Consider the following 18183-nt stretch of genomic DNA (forward strand, 5'->3'; position numbering starts at 1 on the left):
GCAGTGTTCAGGACCATGATAGGAGTAGATAAAATTGACCGAGAAGATCTGTTTGTATGGGATAAGAGAGCAACAAGAGGACACGGAATGAATTGAAGAAGTCAAGCTGCTTGAAGGATATCAAGAAATATAGTTTTCCTTATAAAAGTGTAGATTTGTGGAATAGCCTGGACAAAAAGATTGTCCAGTCTAAAAACTTAAACGAGTTTAAAGCTAAATTTGACTTATTGAGAAACAGAGACGAGATCCCACGAGCATAGCTCATTCCCTGTATATCACAATTAGGTATATTAGGTAAATACATAAGTATTTGGAACGACATCTACGAAGAGGTGGTGCAGGCGAAAAACATTCATGTGTGTAAAAGTAGAGTAGATAAATGTGGATATGGAGACAGGACAACACAAGCATTGCTCAATTCCTGTATACTACAAATAGGTAAATACACACACACACACACACACACACACACACACACACACACACACACACACACACACACACACACACACACACACACACACACACACACACACACACACACACACACACACACACTAATGTAGATGGTCTGACATCAGCAAGGCTAGAAATGGATGATTTCTTAAGAGTAAATGAACCAGACATTGTGTGCTTTGTAGAGACAAAACTAAGAGAGAATATGGAAATCCAAATGAGAAATGGGAAATAAAATCTGTGGAGAAGAGATAAAAAAGAAAAAATGGTCGGAGGAGTGATTAAAGCAGTGAAAGCAGCCTAATTGTGGATAGTGTGGAACTGGGAGAAGGTATGGCTGACGTGATAAATATGGTAATAGAAACCAGAGGGAAAGGTAAGAGAGACATTGCAGTAGCATATGTTCCCCCCAAGGCAAGGCTTGGAATTTGGAGGAATATCAGGAGATGTTGTCAGACATGGTTAGCTACCTACAGAAAGTGACTGAGAAAAGCAACAACATAATCCTGATGGGCGACTTTAATTGCAAAGAGGTAGAATGGGAGGAGTGGGACTCAAGAAGTAGTGAAGAATTGTGGGTCAGTATACTTTATATATATATATATATATTATATATATATATATATATATATAACCTTCGGTGGCGCAGTTGGCAGCGCATGAGAATAATCTCAAGGTCATGAGTTCGACTCGTGCTAAAATGTTGCAACAACTCATATTATTTCAAATTGATAAACGAATAACTTGATACTCGTAGATAAACAGAGATAAACTCATTACATAGATACACGTAGATATATTGTTAGGTCAGTGGTTGGTAGATAGATGTGTTGCTAGAATCTTTGAGACAAAAATGTTTAGAATTATGAGATCAACAGAAGGTTCCCCTTTGACTGTTAGTACAACATTTCTCTCAGTTGAAGAATCTGGTGTTAGTACAATGAAAGTGGCTTGTCTTTGTGGCTGTTGTGCTTTCCTAACGTCATTTCTTAGCAAGCCTCCTATGCCACAGAGAAGACATCCCAGTGAATGATGCATGTGAAGCCTCCTATGCCACAGAGAAGACATCCCAGTGAATTATGCATGTGATTATTGACTAGTGGTTGGTGGTGGCGACCATCATCTACTCACTTGATGTAGTGCTGCCTACTTCTTCCTTAGCCTTTATCATTCTTTTTCTGTGCCTGCCCTCCTCTCTTCCTATTTCTCCCATCTTTCCTGTCACTACTTATTGCTTTTCTTTCCGTTACAAGTGGCTTTGCATTGAGTGACAAGCCAAGTGGTTTCCTGTGAGCCGGGAAACCATTTACAATGCTGGGTGGTAACCATATAGCCAAACCATACGTGCTCCCTACGTGTCAAGTGGGTTGGTGGAGGGTTAGTGTCCCTCCCTGTAAAACAAATAACTCGGAGTCAAATGGCCACCCTGTACGGGATTATGGCGTCTGGCAATAGATAGATAGATATAGATATATATATATATATATATATATATATATATATATATATATATATATATATAGATATATATATATATATATATATATATATATATATATATATATATATATATATATATATATAATGGCATGAAGTTCATATAATTTAATATAATGTGGCATTAATTTCTAAATACTGTTTTTCAGGATGCCAAGTATTTGTTCCGACTGTACATGGCTAAGAATCAGTACCGAGAGGCAGCAAAAACAGCCATCATCATTGCCAGAGAGGAGCAGAACTCAGGTGTGGATCAGATTAATTACCATATAAAATGTAGTTTTTTCATGTTAACATGGCAGAGATTTTCATTGCTCTCGGGCTTTTTTCATGGAGCTCAGTGGCAGAAAAATTATACTGCAGCTTCACATTATTTCCATCGCACTTGTTTGTGACTTGCATCATATGCCATTGTTAACCTGTTATTACAGGTGTAGATGCTCACCATCCACCCACTCCATGTAGTGCTGCTTTGGGTGTCTGCCCTTTTCTTTCTTCCTTCCTCTTCTGTCTTTCTTTCCTTCATTCCTTCCTCTTCCTTTTGCCTATGGGTGACTTCTGTCTTTCATTCCTTCATTCTTACCTCTTCCTTCTGCCTATCGGTGACTCTGCACTGAGTGACAAGCCAAACATTTACAGGTACTGCACTGGGTGGTAACCATATAACCAAATTATGGTGCCCAGTGGTTTAGTGAGTAATTAAGGCGCTCCAATCGGATTGAGCAGGTGCAGGTTTATATTCAAGGGGTGGTTGGGGTTTATTGCTCATGTAATGCCTTTCAGGGATGAGTGAGGCTGGTCACCCTCATCTTAAATGTCAGGACCAACATGCCTAGCCCCAGGTTCCTACGCTTCTCATGGGGCAGGATAGGATTGGATGATGGATGGATGGACGACTTAGTGCTAAAGATGGAGAGATGACGGTTTAAGGCTATGTTGGAGGAAAAACAGTACCTGCATAATGCCTTCTCAGCTTAACTGTTTCATTCACATATCGTGTTTAATACTAGTAGTTATTATTACTACCAGACAGTTTTTTTTTTCTTAGTGTATGAGGGTTCCCTAGTAGTGAAGAAACTAGTAGAGACTACAGTAAATCCTTGATAAATCGACCCTGCAGAAGGCAGAATTTCCAGTAAGTCAAACTCTGATCAAGTTGTGACTTAGCATTTATGCAGAGGGTTACATTTTACTGTAGTTTCTTATATTTCTAGTGCTACATTTTAGTTTATTATAGTCCAGGTGTTACCTTATGGGATTAAGGTGTCTGGCAATACATAGGTAGATAGCCATTTTAGTCTGGTTGATTGTAAAGTGAAGTAAATATGTGCAGAACTTTACTTAATTAAGTGACTGTTGCACTTCTCCACCTATGCAACCTCTTATCCTAGCCTAGCCTATGATTTACACCAAATTGTTTTTATTGTGAATTTTTATTGGTATATAAATGCTTCTTCAGTGTTAATAAACAAGTAATCACATATAATTTGCGACTATTGTGGGGGGTAATACAGTGGGGCCTTGCATCTGGCGTTTTTTAATCTGGCAGTTTCGCATCTGGTGATAGGTTAGAAACTTTCCAAAGCCCAGCATCTGGTGAGGTAGCCTCACATCTGGCAGGCGCATGCCAAGCAAAATTCCGTGTCCATCCAGCTGGGCACTTGGCAGTCATCTTGTGACGATGCCTTTGTGTACGCCGCCACTGCATAGACCACAGCCACCTTGCCTGAGTAGTTTTTCTGCCTGTGTTTTATGTTTGTTTAGTATAGTTATGATTAACTTCCTTGGGATAAAAGTACAGAAATGTGTAAAATAAGGTAACTTCTGGGTGACAAAAGACTCCTGTTAATTTTTCCCCGTTTAAAGTTTGCTCCAGATCAGGTGGTTTCGCATCTGGTGCGATTTTTCTAGACTACTGTATTCGCCAGGTGTGAGGCACCACTGTATAGCTTTTTTTACAATTATTTCCAGTTAGTCGGAAAGTTTGGTAAGTCAAACTACCCTAGAGCCCCATATAGTTCGACGTATGAAGAGCTTACAGTATAGCTAACCTCACTAGTTTGAAGAGACTCACCATAGTGTAATGAAATTGTGTGGCAATACTGTATCATCATCATCATCATCATCATCATCATCATCATCATCATCATCTTCATGACCTCTGTTCTCCACCTATGGTTGGATTAAGTAGGGTCCAGAGGGCATGAAGAACATGATAACAGGAGAATTAATCAACAGCATGTCTTCTGAAATGGGCTACACCCTTATTCATTCATCATTCAGTTCCTTGGAATCCTCACTTCACCTTGTGGAACGAGCAGAAATAAAATATAATGACACGTTGTCAGAGTTAAAGATTAAAAGAATGATTACTATTCATTTGTTAGTGCTTATGGTACACCTAAATTAAGCTATGGTATAGTTGTAGTAAGTCCTTCTTTGTACTCAGTCTTGCTTTGCTTTTTCATAATTAACTGTCTTTTACCCCCACATTGCCTTTTCTTCTATTACTACACATTATTTCCAAAGTCTCGCTGTACCTCTCATTCTGTCTGTCATTGTTACATTGCGTGTTATTCTGTTATTGTACTTCTCATTATGTTTTTCTTTGTTATATTGCCTCTTATTCTGTCCGTCATTATCACATTGCCTTTCCCTCCATGTCTCCTGTTCATCACAGGAAACTACCGCCATGCCCATGACATGCTGTTGGGGATGTATGGAGAACTGCGGCGTCAGAAAATCAAGGTACCGTCTGACATGAGCTCAGCACTGCTACTGCTTCACTCATACACCCTTGCGCGACTCCATGTCCGGCGTGGGGATCACCTCAAGGCAGCCCGCATGCTCATCAGGGTCTCTAATCACATCTCAAAGTTTCCCACACGTATGTAGAGGATTTCTGTAACCCAGGTTAGGTGTTGGAGAGGGATGCCGTCATGCAGTATCATTGATATACTCAGGCAGCAGCTAGTTAAACAAACATTCTTTGCTATCCTTTCTGGACCCCAAAAGGAGAATGATGGACTGCAGGAAAGGGCTTGTTCAGTTTGCAGCCAACTTGGTTTATGTCCAGATGAGCATGAGGGAACAACAAAAACAACAGCAACCCTTTTCTGTTAGTTTTTTGTTTTTCTATTGCTGCCTTTTGTAAATTTTATAAATTTTATGAGAAATGTTGTGGACTAGAGGGGTTCAGTGTAGCCTTCATTAATCCATTCACAACTAGATGTCTGTCATAAACTGAAAGTAAATCTGTCCATGGGTGACTTTACACTGAGTGACAAGCCAAATGGTTTCCTGTACATGGTAGATAGCAGCATATTAAGAACCTGACCCTTCGCCAACCACATTCTACTTCTTCTCCAGCCATGTTTAGCCTTCGTCTGTTTTTGTAAATACTCTCTGTGGCCCCTTCTCAAATCCGTGACTGTCCCTCTGGTGCGCATGCACGAGTGTATTGGAGAAATGTTAAGAGGTAAAATTTACAAACTAATAAATTACAGGTAAGACAATGACTGTCATGTTGAAAATCGGTGTTAAGAATGAATAATGATCGGGACTTCATGTATGTATGGGATCAGCCACAATATCCAACAATCAAAATAGCATTTATGCAAAGAGAATTGTGAAGTACTAACATTTAAGAAGTGAGTCTACCATCGTAACTCATGAAATTGCACAAATTAAAAAGATCATTCATATTGGTTATGAGTTTTCTAAGTAGTGTTTGATTATTCTCAATGATATGTGCCATTACTATATCTCACAGTTCGACAAGGGAGTAAAAATAATCCACAAATATTACATGCATGGTAACTGGGAAAGAGCTGCCTAGACTGAATTCGGTAGCAGACGACGCGCTGAAAATTCCCTATTGGATTGAGTCGGTGAAGGTTTATATGCAAGGGGTGGTTGGGGTTTAGTGCTCACATAATGCTGCTCAGGGATGAGTGAGGCTGGTCACTCTCATCTCAAATGTCAGGACCAACTTGCCTAGCCCCAGGCTCCTACGCTCCTCATGGGGCAACGTAGGATTAGATGATGGATGGATGGATGGATATATATATACTTATATACAGTACAATCCCAGTTAACCGGATGTTTTCTTAAATCTCTCGTCTGATTCTGTTCCCGCCTGACATGGACACCTTGCCTCATCCACCTCAGCCAAGTCTCTTTTCAAGGATACTAGGAAGGGACTCAGTGATAATGCCATAGGGCATGCCTTGGATGCCACTGTGTTCTTCTAGTAGTGGAGAAGTTATCATGTTGAGAGTGAAGCCAAAATTAGGGCCGCATGCATTCGCACGAACACATCCTGCTTCACGTGCCCAAACTTACTTCTCTTCATCACGTTCTTACTCATTGATATGACGACCTACAGACCTTTCATTCGCAAAAAGAAGAGTTGGTGAGTAATATGGTCTTTAATTTGTTCCCTAACGGCTGTAGTTTTCATGATACAGTAATAGTCCTTAATTTGAATCGCAGGGGACCGAGGGTCTTTTGGACTTTTTTTTTTTGGGGGGGGAGGCCTTTGAAAACATTAGAAATATGTACATGATCATTAAATAAACACTTTAAATGATATGGGTTATTGTTTTACTCGCCAGATATGCATAGAAGTGTAGATGAATAGTTGCAGGTAGGTACATGCAAGTCCAAGGGCAAGTCCAGGTCAGATAAATCATTAGATAAAGCCCAAAAAAATTCGAAAAAGCCCAGAAAAATTCTAAAAATTTCGCCCTGACAAAGTCGGAGTATTGGAATTTTTGGGTTATTGGTGGTTGGATTGGATGACTTTTACTGTATCAAGTATTGAAACAGGCTATTTACGGAAAAATTTTCACAGCGAAAGAACGACTGCACTATAAATAGCCTGGCGTTTAGGGGTTAAAATGTTATCTCTATCTACCCACTCTTCTTCCTTCTCCACGAGCAATCTACCATTTTTATCTTTCATTCCCCTACTAACTTTATCACCCTGTCTAACTCTCTTTACCTCTTTCCAGAACATTATCACCCTGTCTAACTCTCTTTACCTCTTTCCAGAACATTTTGTACATTTCCTCCACTTTACACTCAAATTTCTTCCAAATTCCTCATCTGCTCTCTTCTTGCTCTCTCATCCTAATCCTTTCACCTCTTTCTTCCTCTGTACATATAACTCTCTTTTGCATCTCTCAGCTTCCTCCATGCCTCTGCTTCCCATCCACTCACTATATGCTTTCTTCTTTTGTGCCACAGCTTGTCTCACCTGTTCATTCCACCATCCTGTTCCTTGCATCCCCTTTCATCTTTTCTTCATCCCACACACCACCTCACATGCTGCATAGATTTCTTCTGTGAATATCTCGCACACACCTTCCGCCTTCCCCATCTGCTTCAAATCATATTTACCCAATCGTTCTTTCACTTTTCTCTTATATTCTGCCTTTTTTGTTTTTATCTTCTTGCAACCTTTCTACCCTCGTTTGTTGGATTACATCCTCCTGTCTTTTCCTCCTCCTTTTCCTCCATTGCACTTGAATCTTTACTTTCATCACCACCAATTGGTAGTCCAAAAGTTCACTCCTCCAACCTCCGTATGCTCATGCGTCCATTACATACCGTACCTTCTCATTTTCTTTTCCACACACGTAATGAGTCATAGCCTTCCATTGATTCAGTTCACCACCCACCTTCTCATCACTTGCCATGCATACCTGTGGATCATTTTGTGCCTAAAGAGGGTATTGGCTATCACCAGCCCCCTCCATGTACAAATGTCCACCAGAGCATGGCCTTTCTCATCCACTTCTGGAGGCATACCCCACTGACCAACTACTCCATCTACCTTCACATTCCCACTTTTCCAATCATATCTTCAATCAAAAACACTCTCATTTCTTTCAAATTTTTCCATGCATGCTTCTACATTTGCCCAGAACTCTTCTTTCACTCTGCTTGCACGATCTTGCATTGGTGCGCGCACACACACACACACACACACACACACACACACACACACACACACACACACACACACACACACACACACACACACACACCATCACCCACGTTTGTAATCTTACTTTCGATCTTATGCATAAAATCCTTGAACCAGCTGATCGATACTTTCTTATATTCTCCTTCCATCCCTTGCACACAATACATACACCCTGTTTTGCCCTCTCATTCTCACCTCCTCCCCCGCATATACCCCATCCATATTCCCACTCTCTCACACCCTCGCCTCTTTATTTATTTTCAGTTAATCCACATATGTCCACTTTTGTATAAAAGTGATGTAGTAAAAGTAGACATTTTTATCTGTGGGTTGGAAACAAGAGTTTCAAAGGCTTTTCTACCTGCCCATATTCTTTTCTGGCTTCTGATTATTAGAACCTGCCTTTCCGGTATGGATAGTGACTAGATGTTGGAAAATTGTAAACAGCAATAGTCTGTGATTATTTCATAGCTATTACTAGTACACATTCCCTCTTACCCTCAGATATGGTTCCCATCCTCACCTCCACTGTCATTGAGTGTCAGCGTTCTGGCCTCAAGAATTCCTCCTTCAACTTTGCTGCCACACTTATGCGCCCTGAAACACGTAGCCTGATTGATGAGAAATACAAAAAGAAAATTGAGGCTATTGTGCGGAAACCACAGAAGACAGAAGAGGAGGAAGAGAGCACACCCTGTCCATTCTGTGCCTCACCTGTGGAAGAGACAGTACTGGAGTGCCAACAGTGCCAGAACTCACTTCCATACTGCATTGCCACGGTCAGCTATCTTACAGTGCTATTTTCCTTTTGCATGCCAAATGTTGGGAAGTTTTGTAATGACCTAGTTTTGACACTTGATTTAGCTTTCAGTTCATAGAAAACATCAGCTCTACAAGGCTTAGCTTCCTGTCCATAAAAAACACCTGCTGTAACAAGGCCAGCCTCAGTTTGAGGATTCCTTTGAGATAGAGCATGGCATCATTTGAATAATTGACTGATTGCCATAGAGTTGATTATTTCATGATTATAACTCCTTCCATCAAGTAACACCTTGTATTTTTTTTTTCTAGTACTACCTGATGATTATTTTATTTAGATAAGGAGAGACTATACTGTTAGCATTAGCCTGATTTTCCTGTGCCCCGCCCCCTTGGCCCCGTCCACTCACCCGTTGGCCCGAGTAGGAGTTCTGAGCCAGCTGCCAGTCTTGCTGAGCCAGCATCAGGTAAACATGTCAGGCGCTCTAGCTAATTGAAGCAACGAAACTTTTACTCAACCCTTTAACTGCAATGATATCTTTTCCATTTAACTGGGAAATATGTTTTGTAGTAAAGGATGTTGAAAAAAAGTACCAGGGATGGTCATCGACCTGAAAGGTTTGTAAAGTAACGAAAGTTCCCTCTATGAAAAAAAAGTATACATTCTACAAAAAACTGTTTTGACTTTTCCTTACATGTAAAATGGAAAAGGAAAGACGATAAGAAATATAGAACAAAAGTAACAGAGGAACGGGAGATAAATTTGAGTGGAGAAGGACGAGGAGGAGTAGGACTGGCACACACACACACACACACACACACACACACACACACACACACACACACACACACACACACACACACACACACAGAAAGAAGTGGCCAGCTTAAGAGAGATCATCCAGGAAGAAAGAGAAATGAACAAGAAAGAAATGGAAGAAAATGTAGTGAAAATACTGAAGAAAAAAGAGAAAATAGTGAGAGAAACTGTAGAAAGGAACAGATGTGTGGTAGTATTTGGAAACAGGGAAGAGGAAGAAAAGGTTAGGTTCGTAAGACTCGAGAGAGACACGAACATGGTGAGAGGAATATTAGGCAAGATTGACCCCGAAGGAGACAAGTGGGTAAAAGAAATTGAGAAAGTAAGGAGGATAGGGCCTTACAAGAAAGGGGAAACAAGACCAATGAGAGTCAAGTTTACATCAGAAAGTGTAATAAATGAGATACTTAAAGTGACCTGGAAATCAAGCAAAGAGGCAGGGATGGAAAATAGTATAATAAGAAAAGATCTGAATGAAGAAGAAAGAGAAGTTTTAAAATCATTAAAGGAAGAAGTAAAGGAAAAAAATGATAAGAGGACAGAGGAAGAATGTAATACTTTTTTTTGGAGAGTATTGGATATGAAAGTAAGGAAATGGTATTTAAGGAAATAGAAGTGAAAGAAACTAAGGGGGATGGTTGTGAAAGATCAGAAGTTGAGGAAGTGGTACGGACAGAGAGTAGGAGAGAAGAGGGTATTAATAATGTCAAAAATAATTTGAAGGTGATATACACTAATGTTGATGGTTTCATATCGACAAGGATCGAAATTAATGATTTCTTGAGAGAACATGAACCTGATGTCATGTGCTTTGTAGAGACCAAATTAAGAGAAGATATTGATGTTCATTTGGGAGACGGTAAATACAAACTGTGGAGAAAAGACAGAAAAGAAAAAAAGGGAGGAGGAGTGACGATAGCAGTGAAGAACAACATAAATGTAGATACTGTGGAAATGGGAGAAGGCAGGGCTGAAGTGATATATATGAAATTAGAAACTGGAGAGAATGTTAAGAGAGATATGGCGGTAGTGTATGTTCCCTAAAAGACGAGAGCATGGAAGGATGACGAATACCATGAGATGTTGTCAGATATGGCTAGCTACTTGCAAAAAATAATTGAGAAAAGCAATAATATAATTTTGGTGGGTGACATTAATTGTAAAGAGGTGAACTGGGAGGAATGGTACTCGGGAGGCGGCGAGGACTCGTGGGGCACTATGTTATTAAATATAATAATGAATAATGTGATGACGCAATGGGTCAAAGAAGAGACACGGTTTCGAGGTGAGGACACACCAGCAAGGTTAGACTTATTGTTCACCAAAGAACCCGATGTAATAGAATCATTGGAATATCTCTGTCCTTTGGGAAAAAGTGATCACGTGGTCATTGAGTTCCAGATGTTAATAGGAAACGTCGAGCCATGAAACGAGCTTCATAGACAGGGAAGATACAACTTTGGGAAAGCAAATTTTACAGGATTGAGAAACTTTTTTGAAAATGCGGATTGGAGAAAATTCAGAGAAACAAGAGAGATACAGAGGAAGTGGGATATCTTTCTAGACCTCTATAATTTGGGAGTGGAAAAATTTGTACCAAGAGTAAGAGGGAAAGAAAACAGGAAAAAGGAGTAGTTTAATAGAAGGTGTATGATAGCAAAAAAAGAGAGAGATAAGGCGTGGAACAATTGGAGAAAGAGAGGTAACGACAGAACAAAGGAAGAATATAAAAGAACAAGAAATGAATTCACAAGAATACGCAGAGAAGAAGAAAGGAATTTTGAAAAAGGTATAATTGACAAATGCAAGGATGAACCCAAACTGTTTTATAGATTTGTTAATGGCAAACTGAAACAAAAGGAAGGAATCACCAAGCTGAAAGTAGAAGGAGAGGTCTTTAAGGATGCGGCAATGCAAGCAGAAATAATGAACAAACGTTTCCAGTCAGTTTTCACTAAAGAAAAGGAGCTTATGGAAGGGGAGGGAGTGATTAGAAATGTTCCGGTGATGAAAGATATAAAAGTGGAGGTACAGGAAGTGTATAAATTACTGGAAACTCAAGATGTAAGGAAAGCCCCAGGACCTGATGGAATTTCTAATTGGGTACTGAAGGAATGCAGAGAACAACTGGTGGATAAAATTCACAGCTTAATTGTATGCTCACTGGAAGAGGGGAAAGTGCCAAAAGAATGGAAGAGGGCAAATGTGGTACCAATTTACAAGGGAGGAAACAGGGAAGAACCCCTGAATTATAGACCAGTGTCTCTAACCAGCATGGTCAAAAAATTGTGTGAGAGAATCCTGAAAGACAGATGGATAAAATATCTGGAAGAGATGAATATTTTGGCTGAATGTCAGTTTGGATTCAGAAGTGGAAGGTCATGTGTTTCTAACTTGTTGAGCTTTTACTCAAGAGCGATTGATGTGGTACAGGAGAGAGATGGTTGGGTGGATTGTGTGTACTTAGACTTAGAGAAGGCCTTTGACAAGGTACCTCATAAGAGACTAATGTGGAAACTAGAATATATAGGAGGACTAAAGGGGAACCTTCTGGAATGGATGAGAGACTTTTTGAGAGACAGACAAATGAGGACAGTAATAAAGGAAAAGATGTCTGGATGGAGGGAAGTAACAAGTGGAGTCCCTCAAGGCTCAGTGTTGGCGCCAGTAATGTTCCTGATTTACGTAAATGATATGGTAGATGGAGTGAACAGTTATGCAAGTCTGTTTGCTGATGATGTAAAGATCTTGAGGAAGATAGAGGTTGAGGAGGATTGTAAAATACTGCAGGAGGATTTGGATAGGATACACAATTGGAGCCAGACGTGGGAAATGAAATTTAATGTAAAGAAATGTAAAATATTGGAAATGGGTAAAAGTACCAGGAGACCATCACTGAATTATTTTTGGGTAAAGAATTAATCACAAAAAGGAGAGAAGAGAAAGATTTGGGAGTGCTGGTCCAAGATAGTTTGTCACCAGAAAAGCACATTAACAAGATAGTTGGAGAGACTTATAAACTCTTGACTAACATAAGAGTAGCATTTCATTATATGGATGAGGAAATGATGAAAAAATTGATAGTGGCCATGATCCGCCCCAGGTTAGAATATGCAGCAGTAGTGTGGTCCCCACACAAAAAGAAAGATATAAACAAGATTGAGAGAATACAAAGAACAGCAACCAAGATGGTCCCCAGACTGACAGACCTGTCATACATAGAGAGGCTGGAAAAACTGGATTTGCCTTCTTTAGAGGAAAGGAGAAAGAGGGGAGACATGATTGCCGTGTTCAGGACCATGGTGGGAGTAGATAAAATTGACAAAGAAGATCTGTTTGTATGGGATAAGAGAGCAACAAGAGGACATGGAATGAAATTGAAAAAGTCAAGCTGCTTGAAGGATATCAAGAAATATAGCTTTCCTTACAGAAGTATAGACTTATGGAATAGCCTGGACAAAGAGATCGTCCAGTCTAAAAACTTAAACGAGTTTAAAGTTAAATTCGACTTATTGAGAAACAGCGACGGAAACCCACGAGCATAGTACATTCCGTGTATATCACAATTAGATATATCAGGTAAATACTTAAATATTTGGAACGACTTAGACAAAGAGGTGGTGCATGAGAAAAACATTCATGTGTGTAAAGGTAGACTTGATAAATGTGGATATGGAGACAGGACAACACGAGCATTGCTCAATTCCTGTATACTACAAATAGGTAAATAGGTAAATACAGTACACACACAGCACAACCCTTTTCCCTCTATAAGATTTTAATGACTTCACGTGTATAGAATAAAAATTCTTATACAGCATTATTGGTATAAATAATTATACGGTATTGAGTAGGCGAAGCCAGTGACATTACGTTATCCTGCTTCTGTATTCGATCCCTCTTATTTTAATGAAATTAATGAAGGAAAAAAATAAGGAAAATTACAATATGGTTATGATACTGTGGTAACTTACCAGACATAACATATGACTTAATATGTTTAATAGCAACAGCGGCACAGCTGCGATGTGTTATTGCCAAGCTCCGAAATTCCTTGGAGCCAAAATTCAGCTGCAGTCGCGGGAGGAGGCAGGGTGGTTCTTTTCAAGCTGATTTTGATTCAGTTAGCAAATTTTAGTGCTTCCTTTGTCAGACAGAGATGAATTCAAAGTAAAAGTAAATAATACGGTACTGTTTTGTGGTAAGGCTCATTATTCTGTCAGTAAGATGAATAATTATCTCAGCCAATCAGCAACGAGTAGAGCTGAAAGTGGGCGGGGCATCAGAAGGGGGCGGGGCACAAGAGAATCAGGCAGATGCGAACAGTATAGTGGAACTAGAAATGTTAAATGTAATCTTTGGTTAACCCCTTCATTACTCTTGAACTCTCCCAACTTGAATAAACTTGTGTGAAGGTGGCAAGAACATCAGAATGGAAGGGGTTAGTAAAAAGTTTTCTGTTCTTGAATTTACTGGTAGTAGTTTTTTGTTTTGATCTTTATTTTTATTACACTAAACAAAGGAGTACACTGCCATTCATCTTGCTGTGTAAAGCAGTGAAATCCACAAATTCATTTCAGTTTTCCAAATCTTTGGGTGTATTAGAAAAATCAGAAGTATGCTAATTTTGCATACAAATTAACTGTCTTGCTTTGGTGGCACTGGCAGTGTTTTTATGTCTTGCTTTGGTGGCACTGGTAGTGTTTTTATGTCTCCTGAAGTGTACAGAAAATGGATAGTTTGTACCGATGGTTAATGAGAATTATGTAACTTGAGATTTTATATGGGCAATCACACTGCTTAGCTGAATTCACCAAACACAGCAGGAATGTTGTGTGTCTGCTTTTCCTTTTTATAGATGTATGTGAGCAGTTTTTGAACTAATGAAATCTTGTCAGTGATTGAATGAAAATGACTGTACCGTAGGTCCACCATATCTGCAAGGATTCAGTAAATGAGAGACAATAATAGGACTGGAGTTCCAGTGATGGAAGCTGACAACTAATTAAAAAGATCAGATAGAGGGAGCAGGCTCTGAGATTTTTCCCCTCTAACTGATTTTTAGACTCTAGCACCATTTGTAAGTGCCCTGCCAATGCTGACTGACTTAATACTTACAAATAATTTATCATTCATTCATTCATCATCCAATCCTACGTTGCCCCGTAAGGAGCGTAGGAGCCCGGGGCTAGGCAAGTTGGTCCTGACATTTAAGATAAGAGTGACCAGTTTCACTCATCCCTGAGCGGCATTACATGAGCAGTAAACCCCAGCCACCCCTTGTATATAAACCTTCACTGGCTTAGTCTGACTTGAGTGCTGTAATTACCCACTAAACCACCAGGTGCCAAAATTTGGTTATACGGTTACCACCCAGTGTAGTAAATGGATTCCTGGTGTACAGGAAACCATTTGGCTTGTCACTCAGTGTAGAGTCACCCACAAGCAGAAGGAAGAGGAAAGAATGAAGGAAAGAAAGACAAAGAGGGGGTGTAAAGTCACCCGTAGGCAGAAGGACGAGAATGAAGGAAAGAAAGACAGAAGAGGATGGAAGAAAAGAAGGATGGAGGAGAGGAAAGGGTGCAAATAATTTAAATATTAATAAATCAAACACTCAGAAATTTAACTCAATAAGCATTGGCTCACATTTTAGTTCCTTGACTGGGAATTGCAGCTGTTGTTCATGTAAATCTAGTGTCTGATTCATCGATAGACATTAACAACATGATTCCCAACATTACCTTATGGGATATTACTGTATGAAAACTGTAATGATAAATATCAGTGACTGGTATGCATAGAAGACTTATGATAGGTGTTGATACATTCAGAATGCTGACATGATGTTTGGTGTTGATGCATTCCTGCATGCTGACATGATAGATGGTGTTAGGATACAAAAACCTACAGTGGCAGACGAAAAAAGATGTCTTTCCGAACAGTTTTGGTGACAGCTGTCGCCCTCTTCAGTGGATCTACAGAGCAAGAGTGGTACTTACAATTACTGAGAAGCTGCTTCTATGCTAGGTAACCAAACTATTTTTTTTTTTTCCCAACCACACTTGATATGACCTCACCTGACTCTCCCTCTACACTGTCCCCGACCTAAGTGAGGGATTACAAGGGGCGGCAAGGACCTAGCCACTAATTCTCTCATCACTGGATCTAATTTATACATTCCTTAAATGTATAAATTTATACATATCTCTCTGTACATACAGCATCAGCTATCCTTTGTTCCTTATAATTACTACATTTGTACAAAATTTTGCAAGAATTCCAGTCAATTCTATGGTCGTTTTCTGAAGAATGAACATACACTGCGTTATTTTTACTAACATTGATCTTAAAGTGGAAGTATATCTAAATGCAATGTTCACATCCAAATCATGACTCACAGACTTCTCCAAGCTAAGATTTGACATACGGAACTGTGATGTATGGCTTATTTTGTTGACTTTGTGATGTTGGTCTAGGTACATAAAAGGCTTTTCTGGCTTTAAAATACGCTTGCCTTATAAACCGGTTCGGATATTTTAGATCTAAAAATATTTTCCATATCTTAGCATTTCCGTATCCAGATGTTGGGAATTATTAATTCTGAGTGCCCTAAGGAACACTGAAGAAATAACTGACATTTTAGTGGAACTGTGGTGATATGAATAAAAATGTATATACAAATTGCACTGGATTAGTTCCCTGTATACAGAAAAGCTGAATGTCCCATGTTCATCCCTGTGCACAAATACATCTAAAAGTTGAAGGGAGCCATTATTTTCCCATTCAACTTTAAATTTGATTGAGGGAACCAATGCATATAATTTTGTGAGAAAATCATCAAAGTTAGTGTATATGTCTGGCCAAAAGGAACACACATCATCAACATACCTATACCAAGTTAGATTTTGAGGAGATATGGTAGTAAGAAGGTTGGATTCGAAATATACGTACAGGTTACTAAGAATGGGAGAGAGGGGTGAACCCATACCCATACCAAACTTGATAGTGTGACTCTTCAGCTGTCATAGGCAGTGTTGATGCATTCCTGAATGCTGATGTGATAGGTGGTGTTGATGCATTCCTGAATGCTGACATGATAGGTGGTGTTGATGCATACCTGAATGCTGACATGATAGGTGGTGTTGATGCATTCCTGAATTTTGACATGATAGGTGGTGCTAATGCATTCTTGAATGCCGACATGGTAGGTGGTGTTGATGCAGTCCTGAGTGCTGACCTTTTGTTTCCAACTGCTCCAATCTGTTCTTCAGTTTTAAAATGTTGACCCTGATATGTATACTGGTATATAGAGTTTGATTTTATAACTTTTTTTTTTTTCTTAACTGTACCTTATATCAGTAAAATGATGATAAAAACTTTTCATGGTTAAAAGGCTTGTTTGCAATTAATGCTAACAGTGGTACCTCTACCAGAGAAGTATAAGAAATGGATAGTTCAAGAGAAGGCAGACTTCCCCACCTTCCCGACCCTCTGGTAATACAATCAGCTTGCCTATACTGTAACATTCTCTCCCATAATGTTGGTCACCTGTAACACAGTAGACAATTTGTTAGTTTCTGAGATTTACCACAGCATAAGCCCAAGTGTGGTATTTCATACCACAGCAAGGTGTGTATCTCTCATGTGTGTATCTCTCAGTGTAGACCATATAATTACTCAGAGGCCCTCTGGCATGGGGTGATGGTGTAGGATGACGGCGATGGTGTGGGGTGATTACATGGGCAAAATGGTCTTCATGATAGTATGGTCTGGGTGATGTTGTGGTCTGGGTGATGGTTTGAGGTGATGTTAGGTGTTGGAGTGAGGTAGTGATGTGGTCTGAGGTGATGTTGTGATCTGGGTGATGTCATGGTCTGAGTGATGATGTGAGGTGATGTTGTTGTCTGGGTGTTGGTGTGAGGTGATGCTGTGGTCTGGATGATGGTGTGAGGTGATGCTGTGGTCTGGATGATGGTGTGAGGTGATGCTGTGGTCTGGATGATGGTGTGAGGTGATGCTGTGGTCTGGGTGATGGTGTGAGGTGATGTTGTGGTCTGGGTGATGATATGAGGTGATGTGGTCAGGGTGATGGTGTGAGGTGTTGTTGTGGTCTGGGTGATGGTGTGAGGTGTTGTTGTGGTCTGGGTGATGGTGTGAGGTGTTGTTGTGGTCTGGGTGATGGTGTGAGGTGTTGTTGTGGTCAGGGTGATGGTGTGAGGTGTTGTTGTGGTCTGGGTGATGGTGTGAAGTGTTGTTGTGGTCAGGGTGATGGTGTGAGGTGATATTGTAGTCTGGGTGATGGTGTGAGGTGATGTTGTGGTCGGGGTGATGGTGTGAGGTGATGTTGTGGTCTGGGTGATGGTGAGGTGATGTTGTGGTCAGGGTGATGGTGTGAAGTGTTGTTGTGGTCAGGGTGATGGTGTGAGGTGATATTGTGGTCTGGGTGATGGTGTGAGGTGATGTTGTGGTCGGGGTGATGGTGTGAGGTGATGTTGTGGTCTGGGTGATGGTGTGAGGTGATATTGTGGTCTGGGTGATGGTGTGAGGTGTTGTTGTGGTCTGGGTGATGGTGTGGTCTACCTCCATACTCCAAGTTAGCTGTTATACAGTGTTTTTTTAAATTATCATTGTTTGGTACATTCAAGGACAATATGAGATG

General features: G+C 40.1%; 1 protein-coding gene across 1 annotated transcript in view; it reads left to right on the plus strand.

Moving 5' to 3' along the window:
* Nucleotides 1-18183, plus strand: part of Oseg6 (intraflagellar transport protein Oseg6) — a 198657-nt gene that overhangs the window by 159428 nt on the left and 21046 nt on the right. The window contains exons 24-26 of the mRNA XM_080266921.1: nt 2103-2199; nt 4634-4840; nt 8450-8724. Coding sequence (XP_080123047.1) covers nt 2103-2199; nt 4634-4840; nt 8450-8724 — 579 coding nt within the window. The remainder of the gene's footprint in view (nt 1-2102; nt 2200-4633; nt 4841-8449; nt 8725-18183) is intronic.

The sequence above is a fragment of the Coenobita brevimanus genome, chromosome 22 (genome assembly GCF_032717465.1).
Source record: "Coenobita brevimanus isolate Jiangsu-jjx chromosome 22, ASM3271746v2, whole genome shotgun sequence".
NCBI classification, from domain to species: domain Eukaryota; kingdom Metazoa; phylum Arthropoda; class Malacostraca; order Decapoda; family Coenobitidae; genus Coenobita; species Coenobita brevimanus.